Consider the following 23,457-nt stretch of genomic DNA (forward strand, 5'->3'; position numbering starts at 1 on the left):
GAGGGAAGAGCATGGGGGATCTATACTAGTTGAGTTAGAGTGAAGAACAAAGAGCACCAGGTGGATTCTGGAGATACTTGGGAGGTAAAATTGACAAGACTTGGTGATTGATTGGCTGTGATGGGGACAAAGAGAGGGAAGACCTTCTTAAAGTGTCTGGCCCTAAACTGGAGGAAGGGGGAGGATTTAGATAAGATAACTGCACGTGCCTGAGGGTCACTCATGGCTGAGGAAAGTGTGACCAGCCTTGGCAAGAAGACTGAATGCAGAGGAGGTTTGTGAAGGAGATAGGGTTGGAGAGGGAGGGTGAGCCAATTATCCAATTGCTTCCTTCTGAAATAGACTTGGCTTTATCTCCAGGTAAATCCTGGGGGAGCTCTGGAGGGTGAGTGAGGCATGATGTCCTTTCATAGAAACCATTTTTTAAAACTGTGCTAATGAATACGATTTCTGCTCTGTTCCCTTAGAGGAGCTTAATTTTGTAGTGTGTTATGTGGTGAGGAAAAAAAAGGCTGACATGATTGTTTGTGCCCTTTATGTTAGCCTCTCAGATTGATGTATTGGGTAGAAAAAGGAAAACTGGCTCATTTCTTTTCCTTCTCCAAAGAGGGCCTGTTAAGGTCACAAGGTCAGATTCCTCTTGCCAGAGCCTCCGCCCCAGTTTCTTGGAGTGAATCCTTCTAGAATGGTGGGTTCTCAAAGTTAGCTCTCTGAACCAGCACCCCCTGGGAACTTGTTAGAGATGAAGAGTCTCAAGCCCCACCCCAGATCTACTGAATCAGAGATTCTGGAGGTAGGACCCTCCTTAACCGTGTTTTAACAAGCCTTCAGGTGATTCTGATTCTGGTAAAAGTTTGAGAGCCACTGATTTAGACAACTTGCTGTTCCCATCCCTCCTAAATTACTCCCAGATTCTTCTGTTCATCCTTAAGTCTCCTCCAGAAAACTCATCATTCTCTGGGTTGCAGTGGCAATCTTAGATGGATTTTAGTCAAATACTCTTAGGATTCCTTCTCCTGTGGGAAAGGAAAAAAACAAAACAAAACATTCTCCATGGTGACTTCCTTTAGAGCATTACTGATGTTAACAGATACCCATCTACCCCACTGCTGGCAGGTGGGGCTCACCTGAGCTGTTTGATGTACCGGGTGCTTACCCACCAAAAGATTGTTTCCCATCTTACAGATTAGAAGCATGAAGAGGAGAGATAATGTGAAAGCTATGATCTGGTGGATCTAGGGGACATGAACACTTGAGTGTTCTAGTTTCTGTGTCAGTAATACAGAATCAGTCAGGATAGTCTAGGGTCTGCTGTGGTAACAACAATGACAAACAAAATCTCAGAGACTTAGAACAATTAAGATTTCTCACTTTTGCTCCATGTCCATTATTGAACACTTGGGGGGTTCAGATCTGTCACCTTTACTGAAGGATCTGCATCTCTCTGCTTCCATGATTGCAGAAGGCCAGAAAAGGGGAACTTGGTGAATTGTGCGCTGATGTTTTCAGTCACATTTCATTGGCCAAAGCAAGTCACATGACTGCTCCTGACTCCAAGGGGGCAAAGAAGTGCTTTTCTACCAGGCATCTGGGAAGAGAATCAGAAATATTTGTTGGTCAGCACGAATGACTACACTTAATAACCCACAGTGCAGATTTATTAAGGGAAGCAGGACCTTTTGAGAGTGTCACTGATGAGCATCTTTTGCATGACTAGAGTGTTTGTTTTTTCATTTCTCCTTTTCTGTTATTGCTGCCTAGTTCTTTGTCAGAACCCCCTAGGCAGGTGGGTATCAATCAACATGTCCTGCATCCTTGACCCCCAGAGGAGACCCTTGCATACCCAAGCCAACAGGCATGTGGAAATCCCTCTTGGAAGAGCTATTATAAGCCCAAGCTGCATTAATAAAAATATAATGTGTAGAGAAGGGGGGAGAATAGTTCTGGTATAACATGGTGTTTGTGGATTATTTATTCATTCCAAGTTTATGGAGCCCCAAGGACATGCCAAGCCCCAGACACTCTGATCTGGGTACTGAATTTCAAGAGGGATGTTGAGCAACTGAGATTCCCCTGAAGAGGAGGACCATTATGGTAAGGGGTCTGGAAACCCTGTCCCATGACCGATCATGTTTAGTCTATAGGAGAGAAGATGAAGGAGGATGTGCTATAAGTCTTCAAGAAGGGCTGGCAGGTGGAAGTGGGATACGTTTATCGCGTGACTGCCAAAGGCAAGCATCAGATCAATGAGTAAAAGTTAAAGGCAGGCAAATTTCGGCTCAGTCCATAATTTTCTAGGAAAGCAATTTTCTATTATCCCTTGTTTCAAGATTTAGAATTTCATTTTTAACATTAAATGAAGTAATCTACTTCTTAGAAGAATAAGAATTGGCTTTTTCTGGGCTTCCTAGGTGGTGCAGTGGTTAAGAATCCGCCTGCCAATGCAGGGGACACGGGTTCGATCCCTGCTCCAGGAAGATCCCACATGCCACGGAGCAACTAAGCCTGTGTGCCACAACTATTGAGCCTGCGCTTTAGAGCCCGTGAGCCACAACTACTGAAGCCCACATGCCTAGAGCCCTTGCTCCGCAACAAGAGAAGCCATGACAATGAGGAGCCCGCGCACCGCAACGAAGAGTAGCCCCCACTCACCGCAACTAAAAAGAAAGCCCGCACACAGCAAAAAAAGACCCAACACAGCTAATAAAATAATAAATAAATTAATTAATTAATTAAAAAAAAGAATTGGCTTTTTCCATTAATAATATTAATATTATTATTTTTATAGCTAATACTTAGAGCCCTTATGATTTATTATCTACTTTTCTAAGTGCTTTCCATACATTAATTTCCACAAGAGTCCTTTGAGGAAGATACTGTTATTGTCATGGCTACTGAGGCACAGAGAGGTTGAGTCTTGCCAAAAGTCATGCAGCTAATAAGTGGCAGAATTAGGGTTTGAATCCATCTGGCCCCAAATGCTATATGCCTCTAACTACTACACATACTGCCTCTCATTTCAGTGGTCTTCAAGAGACGTTCCCCTTCCTTGGCTGTACTTAGGTGTTAATGTGCTGACTAAGTAGGCTACTGCTACTTAGAGGTTTTAATTGTAATTGTATTTGCAGTAATGAAATTTGATCTAATAACTTCCTGCTTGTTTGAAAGGCGCCAGCTTCCCCGGTAGTCTCTTCTCCAGAAAACGTTCTCAAGCTGTTTTACAGGTCCTCAGTTACAGTGATCAGATCATTTGGTCTCTTTCTGTGAAGACCTCTTTCCTGGTTCTCAGTGATTTTCTTGAATTGAGAGCTTGCAGCTTAAAGGGCAGAAGCCTTGGCACAGAGAACTCCCAGGCTGTGGTATTGGTGGTTGGTGCTGTGCACAGGAGCATTTCCTCCTTAGTGCTGGGGTGCCCAGGAAGCCTCTGACAGCCGCCTCTGCAGCTCTTGGGGAAGAGGAGAGAAGCATTCCGGAGCTGTGACGCTGGCAGCTGACTGACAGCAGGCTGTGTACATTGATCCCCAGGCTCTGTCAAGCATTTGATGTTGAGGTGGGGCCTAGTTGAGAGAGTATGCGCTCTGGAAGTTCAGAAGCCTGCTGCTGTGCTCAGAAGCCAGCTGTAAGGCCCCCAAGATCGCCTTGGAGTTTCCTAACAGAGGGGAGAGGACCCTTGCCTGGCCTGTCTTTTGGGCATCCTAGTAAGTTTAGCTTGTTCCTTCCGCGGAGGTCTGAGCAGGCCTTCATTTTCTCATTGGACTGTTTAGGAAAAAAAAAACACAGTTGGAATTGCCTAGAATTTCATGAGTGGAGTTTGGGGGATGCAACATTAAAAGATACTATTTTGCTGAAGGTAAGACTTATCTTCCTGACCTTTGACCTCTTGGGGGTTCATTTTGCAGGTTGCAGGGCAAGACTCTCCAAGTCAATATGCTGATTATGCCTGAGGGGGGGGGGTATCTCCTGCTGCTAGAGATGGCTGTCTCCCTTTCTTCCTGCAGTTTCAAGTTGGTGAAAGCTGGCAGTGAGAGACTGAGTCCAGGATGGCAGAGGGGGGTGCACTACAGCTCTGAGCTCGGAGAATGAGTCTGTCCCGTCGCTCATCTGCTGAACCCTGTGAGGGCTGTGAGGCTGATGTGTTGCTTTCTGTGGCTGATACAGCCAGCACCTTGTCTTTCCAGACTGGCAGTCTTGGGCTAGCTTTGCCTGTTGCATTTGGTTGCCATGGCAGCAGAAAAATGAGGAAAAATGGGATCACCTGGCAAGCAGATGCAGAAACTTGACTGTTCAGTTTTCCTTCCTGGTCTAGGAGACGGTATTGGTGACAATCACAGGTAAGGGAAGAGGTGATGATGGTGTCCTTAGTTTATTCTGACACCTGGGTTTTGGCTTGGCTTTTGATGTTGATGTTTCGAAGGGCATTGGCACTGGGGATGCGGTCGTTGCCACACAGCAACCACGTCTCCGGCTGTCTGTGCTGAGGAAGCTGCTGCAGTGGTGGCTTTGCTGTGTGTGGAAGGGAAGCTGCTGCTTGCACAGTGATTTTGTCTTCCTGTGCCTTCCCTCCTTGTCCCCTTCTTTTACCTCCTCCTAGTCTTGGAAGTACCCAGATCTCCATTAGAAAAGGCTATTTTCAAACAAGCAAAGTGGCTGCCTGGTAATCCAGGAGGAGCAGATATATTAGAAGAGGGCTTGCCAGAGGCTGGGGTTAGGATTGAAGCATCTCTGAAGCAACAAAACAGAGGTGAAAAGGACAATAGAGGTCAAAGTCTAGTTCTCCCGTGGCACAGACAGAGATGTGGAGCCTGAACAGCGGAAGACACTGGACCAGGCTCATACGGCAGAGCGGGACTTAGGCCAAGTCTGGGACAGTGCTTGGGTTTAGAAGCAGGAGAGAGGAGCCCTCGAGGCTCACTGGGTTGTTTTCGTGCTAGGCGATGGGTGCCTTTTGGGCTGGTTTCCAGCCCCCGAGGTGGTGTGGAGTAGGGGGAGGAACAGGAGGTGGGTTCAAGTGAGACGTTGGGGACGAAGGGGAAGGAATGCAGGAAGCCTTAGTTGAGTAATGAAGCCATAGTTGCTGAATGAAAACCCCTGTCAGACAGCCTCCCCCGGGGTTTTGGGAGTGTACAGAGAGCGTTGGCGGTCTGTCTGTGTGTGTCTTTCTCTGGGAAGAGGGGGTGTGGAGGTGTCTGCCTGTTTGGGACAAGAACTTTGTGTTATTCCTGATTTTCATTGTGTATTGCTTTCCCCAAACTCCCTTAGGTAGTGGGTGTGAGCGCCTTAAAAAATGCTGGTTGTGCTGGTTGTTTGTGAGTATGCCTCTTTTCATGCATCCAGTAATGTTAGCTGAGTTCTCCGAGTAGAATCCTTGAGGATAGAGCATGAATTGGGGCGCCTGTTTTTCTAGGGATTAATGGTACTCAGATGTCATCTAATGAAGTCTTCTTCATAAGAGATTCCTGGTTCCCCATAGCTTTTTTTTTTTTTTTTAATTTTTATTTATTTATTTTATTTTTTGGCTGCATTGGGTCTTCTTTGCTGCATGTGGGCTTTCTATAGTTGCAGTGAGCAGGGCGTACTCTTCATTGCCATGGGTGGGCTTCTCAGTGCGGTGGCTTCTCTTGTTGCAGAGCATGGGCTCCAGGCATGTGGGCTTCAGTAGTTGTGGCACTCAGGCTCAGTAGCTGTGTCTTGAGGGCTCTAGAGCACAGGCTCAGTAGCTGTGGTGCACGGGCTTAGTTGCTTTGTAGCATGTGGGATATTCCCGGACCAGGGATCGAACCCATGTCCCCTACATGGGCAGGCGGATTCTTAACCACTGCGCCACCAGGGAAGGCCTCCCCATAGCTTTCTAACCTCCTATCATAGCCTTAAAGACTCTTGACATTATCTTTCTCCTGGGGAAAGAATGGCAGGCCCATCCCCCAGCCACAGAATTATTACATGTTAAAGAAGCCCCAGATAAGGTGTTTATAGGGCTGTTTATAGGACATGATTGCGGTTTAGAAGTTAATGGCCTGCTGCCTTGAGCTTTCTGGGAAGAAGTGCCTTGGAAATAAAAATAAAGTGTACCTGAGATTTAAATTCTGGAGCCTCCACTGGTAACAGTGACAAACAGTGCTTTTCATTGAGTGCAGTGCTTCATGGTTTTCAAAGCATCGTTTCAGTCCACACAACCACTTTATGAGATGAGAGTTCTTTTCACCTCATTGTGCAAAAATGGAAACTGAGGCCCAGAGTAGCGATGTGACTTGTGGAGGAGTCAGTAAGCTGCAGAGCTTTGTTGAGATCCCATTATTCTGGGCTCATGGTGTTTCCATCACCACAGGATCTTCTTGGTTTGGGGGGTTGGTCTTGCGGTTGAGAAGAGCAAAAGCCTGTTTCTGCCAGACCTTGGGACTTGCCACAGGATGATATCTCTTTGGCAAAGCCCAGGTTTTGGAGTCCAGTTTCTCTCTTGGCAAGTCATTAACCTCTCTGAGCCTCAGTTTCCTCTTTGACAAAATGGAGAAGGTAAAACTGGCTTTGCAGGGGTAAGTGAGATAATGCAGGCAAAGTGCCTGACACAGCAGGTGCTGGACAAACACAGCCCGCTCCCTCTGCTTGCTTGACCTTGTGTACCTGTCCCAAGGTTGGTAATACTTGGCCTGGTGACTTACCTGTTATGACAGCAATAGGGTCTTACTGTGATGCCACTTCAGTCTGCTCCAGTTCATGATGTTGACCAGAAGCAGCTGAGGAGCCTATTAACCAAACTCACCTAAATTCAGACCCAACAGAAAGAAACGTCTTCTGAATTTATGACTTCTTTTTCTTACTACATCTGTCAGTGTTATATGCATTTATTCCTAGAAATGTAGGAAGCAGAAGCAGCTCCTTTTGTAGATGGGTAAATTGAGGGACAGAGAAAATGACTTCCTGCCCAGGTTCACCTGACACATCCTTGGGAAGTTCAGAGTAGAATAAAGTCACTTTCCTCCTGGGCTTCTCCAGAGTGATTTTTGTCTGGTTCTTTTGTTCTTTTCAGAGGGGAGGCAATGGAGTTAAAACTCTAGCTCACTGTTTTGAACTTCAGCCCACACCCCTCCAGCAAAATAATCAGCATTCATGTAGCCCAAGTCAAGGAAAGAGAAGTCTTTGTTCAAATCTTCCCACTGTACTTTGGGAATCGGGATAGCACAGAAACCTGGCAAACAGGCTTTTAAGTTAATAGATTTTATTTAATGACACCAAGAGTCTGCCTTCCCATAGTGTGTGCAGTTTTTTGTCTCCTCTCCCGGTATCTGTGTGACTCATGTGCCTGAGGGCATGCTGCTGGGAACCGAAACACCTTCACAGCTGCTCAGCTCAGGGGCACAGGCTCTTCTCTGGGGGAGGAGGCTCTTCTCTGGGGGAGGGGGCTGTTCTTGAGTAAAACCTGTCAGGAGCATAACTCAGTCTGAGGAGTTGAGGACAAATCAGTGTCTGCCCTGTCAGACTTTTTAAGTGGGGAACACGCCCGTAAGATGTAACTGGCTGAAGCAAATGTGCCAGAATGTCCACGTCCAAGTGAGTGTTGATCCTTTCAGAGTTGTGTCTTCTGCACACATGCACCATTGATGTGCCCATCGCTCAAAATAATGTGGTAAAGGACCTCTAGAAGTTTCCATCAGAGCCAGCTTTTCAACCAAGTGAGAAATTTGTTTTTGAGACTTTTTTCATATCCTCATTTTTGAAATACCAAATGATGTCCCAAGCATGACCACCATCTTTTTTTTTTTTTTTTTAACTAGTTGAAATTCCGGATAACTTCTAGTGATTTCCAAAAGTTATAGTCTCCCTTGGAGGACCTAAGCGACCATTGCTCATGCTGAAGAGATTCAGAGGAGCAGCGTCTGAATGCAGATCTTGTTACTTGGCCAAGTGGGTAGCTGTGTGCACCTTGTTCTTTCAGACAGTCAGGTCAGGGACTTCCAGGTAATGGTTGAGTCTTTTGCTTGAGTGGGGAGTCCCAGTGAAGACATGCTCCTTGTTTGTAGAGATGACATGGTCCCCTCTCTGGTGCAGTTTTAGTTGGAACTTTAGTTCTGTCTCTTAATAAGGCAGCTTTCTCTGGATGTTGCTGAGCAGAGGTCTCTATAGTCATGGAGAATGGGTTTGTCTTCATGTGTTTCTCTCTGCCCCCATCCTGCCACCTGTCCTGTCCCTCACTAGTGTTCAGTGTTGGGGCCACAAACATTCTTTTTTCAGCTGAAATCTGCTTATAGCTGGCTCTCTAGGTGGTGGTCGTGCCTTCTTTCCTCACCTACCCAAGGCTGCAGGGGAGTCCTCTTTCTTCCTGCACTTTTGGCCGGAGGAGTGCCCTGGCCGGCCAGCCTCCTAGAAGCTAGTGTGGGGAGGGGACATGGGGTTAGAATATAGGAAGATGACTACAGTTAGAGCTCAAGACTGTACAGTGCAGAAATGGCCAAAGTGGCCATGTGTCCTGGATTTCCTGAGCAGTCACAAATCCAGATAGTCTCTTCTTTGTCCCACAGAGGAGCAGTGGCATATCTACTTGATGAAATGTGATGCAGTCATTTAAAATGACATGGATGAGTTTAAAAGAAAGGAGAGGGAATTCCCTAGTGGGCCAGTGGTTAAGACTCAGCGCTCCCGATGGAGGGGGCCTGGGTTCGATCCCTAGATCCTACATGCCACAACTAAGAGCATTTATGCTGTAACTAAAGATCCAGCATGCTGCAACAAAGATCCTGCATGCCGCAGCTAAGCCCTGGTACAACCAAATAAAGAAATATTTTTAAAAAAAGAAGGGAGAAAATGTTTGTATTACAATAAGTTTTAAAAATCAAGATGCAAAATCATAAACACAGTATGATCACAATTACATAAAAACAAAAAGCACACATTTCCCCCCCCACAAAAAAACAAAACAAAACCCAGGCATGTAAAAAAGAATGAAAGTAAATATACCAAGTGTTAAAAATGATTTTCCTTTGGGTAACAGAACTATGGTGATTTTTTTCCTTTCCTCTTAGCTTTTTTCTTATATTTCTCAGGTATTCTGTAAATAACCCTTGTATTCAGTATCTCAAATGGGAGCCAATTAAACTTGGTAAAATCCCAAACAAACCTTTTTTATTGTTGGACTTTGTGTCCTGAATTTTGGCTTAGAGATACAGCTGCCATGACTGAGATGACCTGACAGCTCTTCTTCCTTGTCTCAACCCCTGGAAATCTGAAACGTCAGGCAAGACTGGGTTCCAGGAAGATGTTTTGGGCATAGTTCTGCCTGGAGGCAGGGGCTGGACAAGGCAGTCTCTCAGAGCCCCTTCCCACCCCCGGCTGGCGATTATCTCCCTGCTGCACACAGCCTCTGCCAACAGTGAGCAGGCTCTAAGTATGGTGACATTCTCTGAGTGGGGAGCAGTAACAAAAGTCTGGCTGGGATGGAGGCCGGGGGCGGGGAATCTGGAGTGACTGCCTGAGCTGATAAGGAGCCAGTGATCTTTCTGCCTGGTGGGACTTGCACCTCCAGCTGCCAAGCATCCGCAGGGCCCAACCCCTTGGAAAGCTGGTGCCTGCTGTAGTGATCCTGCTGTTGCCACGGCTCAGAGAGCACGGTGGTCACGGCTACTTCCGCGAAGGACTTCCCTAATGGTACAGGGTGTCAGGGCTCTGTCTTGGGGCGTGGGAAGGATCACTTATCCTTTGAGCAGCAGTGGTGTTGAAGGAAGCAGCATATCTCCAAGGTGGAAACTAGGATTTTCCCTTGTAGCACCTCTGTAAAAAGGAGCCTGGCAAACGGACATCCAGAGCGCGTCTTCCTCAGCTGTGTCTTGCCTGGATCCTCCATCTTCATCTCCTCAGGGCCCTGGCCCAGGCCTCCAGATCAGATTTTCTCTACTCCTCAGGCCAAAAGCCTCAGTTTACTGCAGCTACCTGGATCCTGCTGCCCATCAGAGCAGCAGACAGCCCAGCCATAGAATGCTGGGACTTACACTTTGAGGAAGGCTCACAGACCCTGGAGTTAGCAGGGTCTGGGAATCAAGCATCGAGCTGTTCGAGGATAGGGATTGGATTATGTGGAGTTATTTGTTGCTGCTGCTGCTTTGAAAGGCTCTGGCAAATGCTGGGGCTCTGTGGAGGCAGGTGAGAAGGGTTCTCTACAATGTCTCTTAAGTGCTGAACACGCTATGAAGTGTGTTCCCAGGGTCTGGCCCTCCCAGGGCAGGTGGAACTTCTTGGTGGGAAGCAGGATGGTGCTGGATGCTGATGGGGACACTTCAAGCGGACCCTCACAGGGACCCAAGCATGCCTCATTCCTTCCTGCTCTCCAGGCATGGCGCAAGGGGTTAATATCTCCAGTGGCTCTATTTTGGGGCTAATGGAGTGTTCCTGGAATAGGACTCTTTGTTGAGTAGTCTATTTTGGGAGGCAAGCCCCACTGGCATTTATGTAAGCGATTCTCTCTGTGTATCTGGGGGTGTGGATGTGTGCGCAAGTGATTTCTTGTTACTAATTATAAACCGCTTCTTTTGGGAGCCAGGGAAATGGAGGTGTGTAAGGATTATGGATTGCTCTTGCTGTGAAGAATGTTGTAACCATGTGTGCCCATCTGATGGGGCAGTTGCCATAGACACCTGAGTATGAAAATAAATGTGGGGACCTTGGAACAGCAGGCGGCAATGACTTGACCCCTTCATGGGGTGTCAGGCTGTGGAGATTGCCCATCTATCATGCTCTTAATTCCCTGAAGCACATGGGTAGGCTGGACATCATGGCCTTCTAACTGAAGACGAGTTAGGTGGTGTCCAGAAGATCTGTCCTAGGTTGTTTAAGGTCCATCAACCAGTTCTAACCTGAAATAAATCTCAGATTCCACTTCCCATTGCAGCCTGGCCACTTATTCACTGGATTCCCTTCTGTCTCTCCACAGGCCAAATCCACATATGTCGAAGTCAGAGAGAAACCAAAGACCGTCCAGCATGGTCAGTGAAACGTCCACGGCCGGGACTACTTCCACCGTGGAAGCCAAGCCTGGCCCCAAGGTCAGTTCCTGGACACTCACCCCTGCCTTCCCCTCTTCTGTATTTTGCCAGGCCCCTTTGTAGCCAGAAACCCATTTGACCTTCACCATAGTTTTGTGAGGGAGACATGTAATAAGTATTCTCCCCAAATGACAGATCAGGAAATTGAGGCCAGTTGGGGTTATGTCACATGTCCAAGAAAACAGGTGATTGCTGATGGAACCAGGACTGACTTCTAGGGCCCTGGCTGCATTCTTCATTTTCCTGGCATGTCTTGGAAGGGCCACACCTGTATTCACATGTGTGTTAGAGACCGCATGGTGAGATTCATGACAGAGAGCCCAGAGATTTTTGTGCCCAAGATGTGGGAGCAGTGACTGAGGAGCAGGGAAGAGAACCAGCATTGTGAAGGGGAGGGTGCTGAGGACTGAACCAGAGAGGAGGGGTAAATATCTGGAAATTGGCAAAACCTGTCACCAAAAAGTGGCGTTGCTCCGGAAAGCCATAGGATATACTAGGGCCAGCAGCTGCTGGTGAAAATTGATTGAAAAATCCCTTTATGTTTTTTTTCTCTGTGATCCAGACAGGAAGCCTGCTAGCTCTCGGACTCACCTTCATTGGATAATAATTAGGATGCTGTGGCCATGTGCATGCCCATTCTCTGTCTTCTTGCTGTTCTTTTGATCAGAGGGTGCTGCCGCCTAGATGAAGGCACAGGGAGCCTACAGCCCTCCTGTCATGCAAGTGCTTTTGTGGGCTTCCTTAAATCCCCCCTGCTGCTAAAGTTCAAGTCTGCTCTTTCCTAGATCCTAAAGTCCAGCAATAAAGTCCACAGCTTTGGGAAGAGGGACCAGGCCATTCGGAGGAACCCCAGTGTTCCCGTGGTGGTGAGGGGCTGGCTGCACAAACAGGTAAGGAGACTGATGAGGGAGTGGTGGCAGGGAGGTAGTTCTTGCTGATAACCTTCCTTACCCTGACCTGGGAGCTGGGAGCAGGCTCATGATAAGCTTTCTGTTCCTGAGGCTGTGTGAGGCCAGTAGATTCCACCTACTGTGCTAAGCGGTTTGCTGTTCGTTTTTGTGAGTGGACAGTCTGCTCGATGGCTGCAGTTTCCTTCCCTCAACCCACTTAACTGCTTTGGTTCCTGGTGCTATTGGCTGCCCTGGGACTCGGGCCCAAGCGTGGGTGGGTCAGCGTGAATCCAGCCTTACTGCCAGTCCTCTACCAGCACTTGCCTTCCTGATGTTAAAGAGCCATTGTTATCATTTGCCTGAAAAACCCCATCCTTTTCTTTCCTCCAGTCTAGCACACACACCTAGCGTCCTAATACCTCAGATTCCAAATCAGCCAAACTCAGCTCATGGTCTCCTTACCCCTTACCTGTCTTTTTCCCCCAACCTACTTTTTCTGGATTTTGGTGGTGGTACCACATTTTCCCAAGCACCCAGGTTAGAAACTTTAGCACCATCACTAGCTCCTTCTCTCACAAGCCATCCTTCATCTCTGTCTTCACCACCAGTTGTTCTGCCTCTGGTCCTCTGGCTTTGGATAGGCTGTGAGCTCCCAGGGCCAGAGAACACATTCCTTTTGTCTCCTTCCTTCCCTTCTTGCCATCCATCCATCCATCCATCCATCTACCCACCCACCTGCCAAGTACCTGCCATGTTCTAAGTACTCTCGCAGCAAGGACAAAGAGATGAGAAATATGTGGTTCCTGCCCTTGAGGAACTCATGCCATAGTCTGCAGGGGGAAACATAGATACACCTCTCACGTGTCATGTCATCACCCAGCATAGTCTCTCACATAGCATACTACCCAAGAAACACGCATTCTGAGAGCAATGATGTACATTTTCACTAAAGGCTTTATGGGAAAATAGAGGAAGGCATTACTTTGCACACCACACAGAAGAAATTCCTAATTGTCCCCTTGAAATCTCTCTCCCCTGGTTCTGCTCCCCATGGCAACTCCCACAGCTCTCCAGACTCTTCTGGCAGATACTCCTCTAGCACCACCCTCTCTTAATGATACCCTTTTCCCTCACAGCTCTGTTTTCATTCTCTTTTCTTACCTCTGCCAACCCCTCTTCTTACCCGAGTAATCTAACCCTCTGACTTTCTCCATTTGCATTCCCGTTTCCGTTAAACAAAAGGATGCTCCTTTGAAATGTGGAGGAGGAGGGAAGGGATTGTAAATAATCCTTCTCCCCAACAGACACCCCCTTGCCCAGGCCCCTTGGCCATGCTGTAGCTATAACCGAGGTCTGTGTAGAGTGCGGTGGACACACAGCGGAGAGAATGTAGCTGTGCTTGGGGAAGTCCTGAAAGGCTTCCCAGAGGAAGTGACGTTTGAAGCAGATATGGAAGGATGGAGAAGAGCTTTTCAAACAAAACAGATAACATATGACAAGACTTTAGAGATAACCTGGTTAATGCAGAAGATAGAGCCAAGAAATGTAGGAACTTAGCAAGTTTTTAACACTTTAGTAAATGGAGAATGAATTTAAATTTTTTAAGTTTAAGCCTGTCAAAAACTTTTGCAGAAGGAAGACAATTTTAACAGCTAAAAGTGACTCTGGGATTTTCCTAGGTTTGGGAGAAAAGTGACCCTAAAACTACTATTTTCTTGCCCTACCCATATTTTTAAAAAAATTTTCACAATCACCTAAAATGTTTTTAATAAATGTAATGATTTACCTTCAGATGAGTAAAGATGGAGTCTTGCTATGAGACAGTTTTTTTAAAAAGAACTTTTATTGATATAATTTACATACAATGAGCTGCATATAGTTAAAGTATACAATTTGATTTTTTTTTCTTATTAGTAATATATATATGGCAATCCCAATTCACCCCACGAGACAGTTTGATAGCAAGAAAATCCAGGTCTTTTTCTGGATGGAAGGAAAACACAGCAAAATCAGTCTCTGGTAGATAACTGACTCAGTCAAGTGAGAACTTTGCTATGTTGATTAACTAGCTAATTTAAACTCTCTGTTTCATTCTATGTAAATCAATTTTCTAATCAACATAAGTGAAGGTATTTTACAGCATAGCACCTGAGTGAATGAATAAAGAAAGAAATTCCTTTTTGTTAAAAGCTGATTTCTTTCATAGTGGAAGAACTGTATTTTTGAATTCACATCTTCCTTTCTAGAAGGAGAATGCTTATGACATATTCTTCTGTTTATAGGAAACAAAACTTCCTGGGGATAAACCATCACTGGATCTAAATTTTAGTATCCTATTCAAAGAATGGCTATGCAATAAATATTTATGAATGTAATGAGAGAAAGAGTGAATATGGGCAAGTCTTGGTTCCAGAATCAGGTTGTACCTGACTGGAGAGGGGAAACAGTATGCTCAGATATTGCCCTGATGAGTTTTGTTTTGTTTTGTTTTGTTTTGCTTTGCAGGACAGTTCTGGGATGAGGCTGTGGAAAAGAAGGTGGTTTGTGCTTGCTGATTATTGCTTGTTTTACTATAAAGGTGAGCTGAGGCTCAGGCCACCAAGGGCTCTTTGTGCTGAAGGGGGTGGTGAGGTGATAGAAATGGTGGTCTTCTCAATTCCAGTGAGTGGACTAGTGGCCTCAGCTAATTAATTACCTGCTAACCTGCCAAAGTGTTCACTTTTACATGTGTGCTTGGTTGGTGACTTCATTTTTACCAGTCCCAGCCCTGGAAAGTGCCATTTGTTGAGTTAATAGAATCTGGTTTGCCTTCTACTTAGAGTCTCAAGATTTGGAGTTTTTCCAGCTTCTGCCCCATTTGGGGCACAGGTGCACCTTTGATGCAATCTGGAGAGATGGGAAGTATAGGTGAACCGTTATATTTTGTAATCCGTTATCTGGATTTATTCCCTGTTATTGGATCAGCAATTGGTGAATTAAATTGGCCATCTGAACATTGGTGGAGCCAGTATATAGAATTAAGGGCTGTGCAAAGGTGAGAAGGAAGTAAGGCTCAAAATATGGAGGAAGAGGTAGCCTAATTGTAAGACAAGTGTAGGCTCTGACAGGTGCTTTGGAAGACATCCAGAGTGCTTAGGCAGTTCAAGGGGAGCAAGAAGTTAGTTCCATATTGGAGAACTTGGGCAGGCTTCTTAGAAGGGATAGGGTTTGAGTTGTGCTTTTAAGGGTCGGTAGAGCTTTGCCCGTGTGTGAGGGAAGATGGGCATTCAAGCAGAAGAAACAACTTGATTAAAGCTCTAGAAACAGAAAAAAGTGGAGTGACAAACCTACAAGGCCAGAGTGAGTCTTGCATGGAGCACACGTAGGAGATAAGGCTCAGGAGGTGGGTAAGAGCCAAAATGCAGAAGGGCTGCCACACAAGGCATAGGAGGTTGGGCTTCATTCTGTATCCAGTGGACAGTCTGGAAGCGCCTTTGAGTGGAAGAGCAGTGGGACCAACTCTTGTCATTAGGAAGTTACCTCTGGTAATGAAAATGGTTTGGGGGAAGAAGAGAATAGGCGTAAAAGGTAGGATATTTTACACCTGATCTAACTTTGCCTATGAGGTGTGCACCACCCAGAATTCCCTTCCCCATCCTTTTAAAAACTTTAAATATCACCTTCTGAAGCTGTCTTCACTTCCGCAGGCTGTGTGCCACTCCTGCCTGTGTGTTCCCTCAGTACTTGGTATGCGGCTGTGTTTCAGGAGTTAGCTGGTCAAGCTGAGCGTGTTTACATGCCTGCCTGCGTCCTCGGGGAGAGGGCCCTGTCTGGTTCACCTGTGTAGTTCCAGCACTAGCACAAAGGTCCCCAGAGCACCTGAATGGGCGATCCGTGATTGCAGTCATCCTGGGAGAGAAAAGGAGCCCTGAACTAGGGCAGTGGGATGGACCAACCCAAGGAAGGTGCCAGAGAAGGTTATTCTGATGTGTTTTTCCATTCAAAGACAGCCGAGAAGAAGTGGTCCTTGGGAGCATCCCTCTGCCCAGCTACGTGATCTCACCAGTGACCCCCGAGGATCGCATAAGTCGCAAGTATTCCTTTAAGGTACTGCCCCCTCTCCTCTGGTGCAGCAGTTCCATCCTAAGAAACGTTGTGTTCCCAAAAATGGCTTCACAAAAGCAGTTGTTTTGTTGGGGGCTGGGGGAAGAAGTTAAGAGGTTGAGCGTTTCAGGCTCATGTTAACAAAGTTATAAATTCTTTAAACAAAAATAATATCACAAATACTTTCATTTGTATCTGAGCTTCTGAGTCCCCCAGCCTTGCTTAAGTATTCAGACCCCTCTTTTCCTATCACTGCTATTTCTGTGACTAGTATCCACACAGCCCCTCTCATGCTTTCCTACCACTGTTGCTGTCCCTGGTGACTCCAGAGTTGCTGTGGGTTGAAGATTCTGGACCCTCCTTTGCTTCACGTTGCACGATACGGTATTGTCTTATTTCTGTAAAACTTTTGTGATTGAGAACTGCTTTTATCCATGTTACCTCATGTGATGCTTGTGGGGAGCCTGTGAGATCAGTATCATTAGCTTCATTTTATAGATTTGGAACACGAGGGTCACAGAGCTGAAGAAACATGCCCCCAGTCCCAACGCTGGAAGAAGGTGGAGGCAGATCTCCACCCTGAACTCTGTCCTCTCTCAGTTGCATTACAGGGAGTGGGGGACAATTTCTTCCTCTTCTTCTCGGATTTTCTTCCATAACTGACTCTGGTCACCTGCGTACACATCGCAGGAGGTGGGAGGTGATTTCTTTAATGTTTATTGCTGTCATTTTAGGAATACTGACCTATTAAATAGTTCAGAGCCTCTCCTGCTTATTGTTGGCTCTGAAAACATTTTGTTCGATGGGTTTCCACAGGGGTCTTTTGCAGCCCGAAAGCCTTCCTCAGAAAACCTTCCTTTCTAGGGTTGAGTGTTGCTACCGGGCAAACAATTGGAATAACGTTGCTGTATGTGATCTTTGAGGGGACAGTGTTTGGAATATCCTCAGAATAGCTGATTATAACTATATATATTTCATCTTAACACGTCATTGGGAGGTGTGAAAATAGATTCTAGGAAAACATCTTTTATGTGTTGTACATTCTTTATTTTTTTAAAAAATAGACTTCATCAGGAGTGTTCCCTAAATATTTTATCTGGGAGACAGAAGGCATGCACTTTTGGGGGACTGATTGGGATCTCAGGGTCTGAGAGGAGAGAAAAGCTACTACAGACAGAACTGGTGGTATTCAGCTGGTTCTCCAGAAAGGGTTGTGGTTTCCTGAGTGTGAAAGAGTTCCCTTCCCTTTGGGTTGCAGTGTCATTCTTTTAGGGACCTGAGGGTGGGCCTTGGGGCAGGTCAGGATCCATGTTCTTGGGCATACTGATGAGTGTGCAGTGTTTTGTGTCCTGGGCCTTATGCTTACCTCTTATGTCAGTCTTCTCAGTTTCTAGAGCTGAAATTCTCTGTTGTTAGGGCACCTTGCCTGAGATTGGTAGCGGTAGATAGACACAGTCTAAAGGGTTATGTGGTCCTGTCTTGTCTGTCTTCTCTAACCAGGACTTGCAGCCTGGCAGTGCCTAGGCGTTGCCAGGGAGTTGGGGTGCTAGATGCACTCTGAGGCTCCATTAGCTCTGCAGGAGGAGCCAAGCAGGGCTCTTGGTGGCCTTTAGGAGCCATCGTTCCCGTCCACCCCCTACCAGTGGGCTTTGTGCTCTGCTGGCTTACCTGGGGCACCTCCCCACAGAGCTCCTACTGGATGCACAGCCTCCCTTGTCCTGTTGGTCACCTCTGAGCAAGCTTGGCCCCTCAGATCCAGGATCTGGGGCAGAAAACATCCCCATGCAGCCAAGGGGAGAAAGAGCCTTTACTGCCTCCTTTTGAGCTGTTTTCCCTCCCTTAAGTCCAAGACCAAGGGTTCCTGACTCCAGTAGATAAATCACATCTTTCTTTTTTTAAACCTCTAAGTATCAGTAGGTAAATCATGTCTTTCATATTTTAACCCATAACATTTCCTTTGATTAAGAAAGCAGGCACCAATAGGTATCAGCAACACCTTGGTCACCAATAGAAACCAGAGGTGTGTTTATATCACATTACAGTTGTTGCAGATATCTTGAAATACCTTTTATGCTCATGATGACTTTGAAATTACAATAATTATTACATCTACCACTAGATTTGTCATGCAATAAATTATTTAAAAAGCACCTGTATCATTATATCACAACATTTAGAAAGATTTTGATAACTATATTTCAGTATAGTGTACTTCCTTTATCTTATTTGTGCACTTAAAAACATTCTAAGAAGAATTCACAGTATTCACCAAATTGTCAAAAGGATGCCAGAAAAAAGGTTAAGACTCCTCTGCTTTAGATTCTGGCTGAAGGCCAGCCTGCAGACATGGTTTTTTACTTATGTATATTCAGCAAACTTTTATTGTGCGCTGTTGTTCTACTTGGCAGGATATAGATGCCAGGGATACAACAGTGAAAAGGACAGAGTTCTTGCCTTTGTCCACATCAGCATGGGGATTAATAGGGGATAAGAAGAGAACATTTCGATTTTGTGCTTTGTGTCTCTCTCAAATCCATCTCTCCACGACCACTGTCACTGTTCTGTCTTGGCTGTCATCATTCCTCCCGTGGGTAACTGACTTACTACTGGAACGGTGCCTAGCACACAGCAAGCACTCTGTGAGTGTTGGCCATCACTGCTTCAGCCTTCAAACTCCTCTGGAGCCTCCAGTCTGTCATCCACACCATTCCTAAATTTCACATCTATTCAAGTGTACTCACACGTATACCCTTCAGAGGCTTCCCATTGCCTTCAGGATAAAGCCCAATCTTGGTTTAGAAGGTCTGGCTTACCTCGCCAGCCACATTTGAGCCACTTTCATCTTATACCTTTCCTCCATTTCTCACCCATAGGCCTTTGCTTGAGCTTCAGTCACAACGTGGAACACCCTTTCCCCAACTCTCACTTGTCCTTTAGGTGTCCACTTAGGGGCCACCTCCTCCAGGAAGCCTTCCTTAAGTCCTCCAGATGGGTTCGATGCTTTCATTCTGAACATCCACAGCTCTGGTGTCACTGCAGTATACATGGTTGATTACCCATCCAGAGCTCTCTCCAGGAAAACTAGCCATCTGGCAGGGTAGATGGGCCAGTCCCATTCTGCAAACAGATCACATGAAGCAGTCATTTGTAGTAGGGGTTGTGGTCAATGACACTCCTTTACTTCCCAAGTTCAGGTCAGTTCAGCTTACTTGTATTTCATGTTTAATCCTTTATAAGTGAACCACCCTAGCTTACTCAAGGAAATGCCTGCCCCAGAACCCTCTGTAGCTGCACAGAAGGTCTGGGAAGGGGGTGTCAAGGATCTTATGGGTCATTGTCCAAGGGAACTTTTCCAAGAATTTCTGCCAGTTCACAGTAAGACATGCATAAGTCCCTTCTCGTTCTCTTCTTATTGCCACATCTCCACCTTGCTGGGTGGATTCAGAAATGTGAGAGTCACAAGCAGGCCTGTATTTAATATCATTTGTGGACTTGGACGTTAGAAGTGTGAGAGGAGGTGTGAATGCTGACAGTTCATCTCCAAGGTTTCATCCATGACCATTGGTGATTTTAGAAACATGTCGTTTTCTAGACATGTTTCCTCTTCTCTCATTTTGCTTTCTCTGACTGGTCCTTTCATGGTGCGTGCCTGTCATTGTAGATCCAGATCATCAGGTCAGTGAGCTGTATCAGACTCAGTTCTGGATAGACCCTGGGAGCACTGTACAGAGAAGCTTGGACTCAGAGTCAGACATTCCTAGGTCAATGCCTAGAATCCTGGCTCCAGCTTTTCATTCATTCAAAAGATGTATGTTGGGCACCTGCTATGTGCCAGGCACTGTTCCTGGGGATACCGTAGTGAACAAAATAGACAGAGTCCTTGCTCTCACCGAGTTTATATTCTGCAGGGAAGAGACAGATGAAAAACAAGTGTGTAAAATAAACAGTGCCAGGTAATAACAGCTGTGAAGAATCTGTGACCAGGCGTGGAAATCTAGGAAAGTTACTTAACCTCTCAGAGCTTCACTTGCCCCATGTGTAAAAGAGATTCCATTCCTACCTGTCAAGGCTGTTGGGATTAAAATGAGATTAAAGTCACGAAGTACCCAGGAGACACTTAGTAGGCACTCTGTAAATCTTCCACATCATCTCCCTATGGGGATTTGATGAGCTTTTTCCTTGCAAATTTAAAAGACCCTCCTTATCAGAGCACAAGGGGGAAAAGTGGTGTTGCCTCCTGTGGGCAGTCCATCGCGGTGGCTTTTTAGGGGTCGTCCCCAGTAACTGGAACATGTGAAAGCACCGTGAAGCTTCCTGACGCATAGTAGGTGTGCCAGGGTCTTCAGTCAGTTGTTAGACCGCTCAGTCAAACTTTGTAGTGCCTCTTTAGACAGACAGAAGAGCAGCTTCCTTGATGGGCGTATGTCATGTTTCACGCCCAAGAAGCACAGTGAATATCTGCACCAAGCCGCCTGCTGTTGAGCAGCTGATTTTTGAATCAGTTCCAGTCATCAGGTGCTTCAGAACAACCACAACAGGGATTCCCAAGAGTCTGCTTCTATGGAATGAGGGTTTTAAAAAAAAAATCTCTTTCTCACATAAGCCTTGAATTGACTGTGTGCCCCTCCCTAAGTGGGAGTAAGATAAGTAGGAAGCAGGTACAGCTGCAAGCTCTTGCTGTAGGGGAAGAGACACAGCTGTTCCTAGGCCTGACTACACCAAGAAAGGGGACTGCAGCCCGTGACGTTTTTTCTAGGTGTGGAAATAAGCTGGGTGGTGTGTGGGCTTTAAGTCTGGAAGAGGGGAGAACCTGGCTGGGTCGTCCCCTGATTTTTGCTCCTGGAAGTGAGATGTGCACTAACCTCTCATGACCTGCATTTTCTGTCTTCTGCCTCCAGGCCGTGCACACAGGGATGCGAGCACTCATCTATAATAGCTCCAGCAGGGGCTCTCAGGCTGAGCAGTCGGGCATGAGGACCTACTACTTCAGTGCCGACACCCAGGAGGACATGAACGCTTGGGTCAGGGCCATGAACCAGGCTGCACAGGTGCTATCTCGAGCATCACTGAAGAGGTCAGTCCCCATGGAGGGTCCCTGCCAGAGCACTTCCTGCGGAGGGGGTGGGGCAAATAAGAACTCTTGGGTGCCCCAAATTCCACTGTCCACTCACTCATAGTAAGCATTACCCTCTCTTTGAAGTCCTTTTAAATGGTGATTTCTTCCGGGAGGAGACTGTTTACAGGGCCAACACATGCTGCAGGCAGAGCTGGAAGGTCCCCTAGGAATTATCTGGTCCACTGTCCTCATTAAACAGAGAAACAGGATGGGCTGGGAGGGTGAAATGCCTGGAATACACAGCCTTGGAACCTGGTTGTGTGTTTCTCAGTCTTTCTCCTCTTGTGTGTGGTGGAAGGGACAACCTTGGGGCATAGATTGGGGAGGAGGGAGTGGACAGGCAAGAAGGCTCTTGCACACTGGAAACGTGCCACCAGCAGCCCGCCTTGTTGTCAGCTGATCTTGGAGCTGTCTTCCAGCTGCTCCTTCCCTTGAGCGGGCCAACCAGGGTACCATCAGGGATCTTGAAGTTCCTGAGCCTGTTGACTGTGGGTGATTCCCTGTGAGAAAGCAGAGAAGGAACATGAGTGGAATCATGGGCTCGGAGAGGGTAGGGTAGCCCTGGAAAGTCTTGGTGTCTTTAGCCAGTCCTCATCTGACATGAACCCTGTTCTTCACTCTCTGGACACCTTGCTCTGCTTAGAGGCCTCTTTGACAAACTTCTGTTAGTGAGGCCTGAAAACAAGAGTAGTATTCTCCAGCAACCTGAAGCCAGGATTCTTCAGTGACTGCAAATGGATTTCATGTGGGTGTTTTTATATTGTCCACCTTTTCCAACTCCTGTCTATGTGATTTTTGGTATTAGTGGTACTTCCTAGCTTCATGCTATCTTTCCTGAGACAATCAGACCTTTGATAGAGAGTGACCTCCCTCAAGAGGCCAGGTGGGGGTCAGGCTCTACCCTTGGAGCTTCCTTAGCACGTCAGTCGAGCATTTATCATCTGTTTCTGTTCGCTTGTTTTTTCCTTTCTACTTTTCAGTGTCCTAGGCGGGTGTCATCTTTGTATCTTCTGCACGCCTGACACATAGTAAGCTCTCATGTGGCTGTTGAGTGCGTAAGTGAGAGATTGAAAGAATGAATGAATATGTTGGACAGGACAGGACCAAAAACTGTCCTGGAAGTTTCCCCATGGGCCCTGAATCAGTAACTCTTAACTATAGGTATTCAGTCAGGTGTGCCTCTGCTTCTTAGCATTGTCATCCAGCCTGAAGTTTTCTGTTGTGTCCTTGATGATGATATGAAAGCCTGTGCCATTAGCCTGCAGGCACACTGTGCAGAGTGACACTGGCATCTCCGCCTTCATCCCAGAATAAGGAAACTGAGCAGGTTTCACATGACTTACTCCTAGTGAATGTGCTGGTCCCTGAAGCTCACTGTTTCTTAGTCTTTGTTGTTCATTCTCTTTTTTATTATTATTATTTATTTATTTATACAAGAAATAAAGACATTCTTCTTATTAAAAAATGCAAAAAGTGGGGACTTCCCTGGCAGTCCAGTGGTTAAGACTCTACGCAGCCAATGCAGGGGGCACAGGTTCAGTCCCTGGTCGGGGAACTAAGATCGCACATGCCACAGAGCACAGCCAAAAGAAAAAAAAATCAGCACAATAAAGGCAAGAAAAATTAAAAATTAAAAAATAATGCAGAAAGTAAAGAGAAATATCATTAGTCACCTTTCCAGGGTTACCTCTGTTACCAAGTTAACAGGGATCCTTTTAAACTATTTTCTATTCATTTATGTGCATATACGCACTTATAGAAATATAGAAGGGTTTTTTATGCTTTTTTTAAATAGCATGAATAATATTGATCTTGAAAATTGTTCTGTGTCAGTGTATGGGCTGGCTTTATTTTTTGACTGTTGTGTGATATTTCATAATGTAAATGTACCACGATGTATTTAAGCATGTGCCACATCTTGAGTAGTTTGTTTTTTGTCCTCTTTTACTTTTATAGATAATTGTGTAATTTTTCTACTGAGTTGCTTGCTTTTCCTCAGTGCTTCCTTTCCTGCATATGCTGAAATCTGCCCAGTTAAGAATGCAGTTTAACCTCTTACAGAGGTTGGTTGTAGGCTCTCCAGTCTTGCTATTTTAGAGAATCTGTTTTTCCCCTCTTTTGAAAATCAGGATGCTGTTTGCCAGTCTGTAATATTCTGGCCTTTCCCCTGTTCTCTTGGGTTCCTCAGAGATCACCTGAAAGGTTTCTTGAGCCCATCTCCAAGTTCCCTTAGGGCCCTGGGATGCTGACAGCTGGGCCTTTCCCATCTTCCTCCCCATCTTGGTCTTTCAGTCTCTCTTAACCAAGATTGTTCTCTTATTCATGGTGAAGGTCTTTCATC

At 46.1% G+C, this 23,457-nt stretch overlaps 1 protein-coding gene across 10 annotated transcripts in view; it reads left to right on the forward strand.

Moving 5' to 3' along the window:
* The window catches only part of PLEKHA7 (pleckstrin homology domain containing A7), a 208,820-nt gene that overhangs the window by 125,487 nt on the left and 59,876 nt on the right, over window positions 1-23,457 (forward strand). For all 10 annotated transcript variants that reach the window (XM_057750068.1, XM_057750073.1, XM_057750072.1 and 7 more), the window contains 5 exons: window positions 10,916-11,027; window positions 11,813-11,917; window positions 14,423-14,495; window positions 15,903-16,003; window positions 20,899-21,074. In XM_057750068.1, the coding sequence (XP_057606051.1) occupies window positions 10,916-11,027; window positions 11,813-11,917; window positions 14,423-14,495; window positions 15,903-16,003; window positions 20,899-21,074 (567 nt within the window). The remainder of the gene's footprint in view (window positions 1-10,915; window positions 11,028-11,812; window positions 11,918-14,422; window positions 14,496-15,902; window positions 16,004-20,898; window positions 21,075-23,457) is intronic.

Source organism: Hippopotamus amphibius, chromosome 9 (genome assembly GCF_030028045.1).
Source record: "Hippopotamus amphibius kiboko isolate mHipAmp2 chromosome 9, mHipAmp2.hap2, whole genome shotgun sequence".
Classification (NCBI taxonomy): Eukaryota; Metazoa; Chordata; class Mammalia; order Artiodactyla; family Hippopotamidae; genus Hippopotamus; species Hippopotamus amphibius.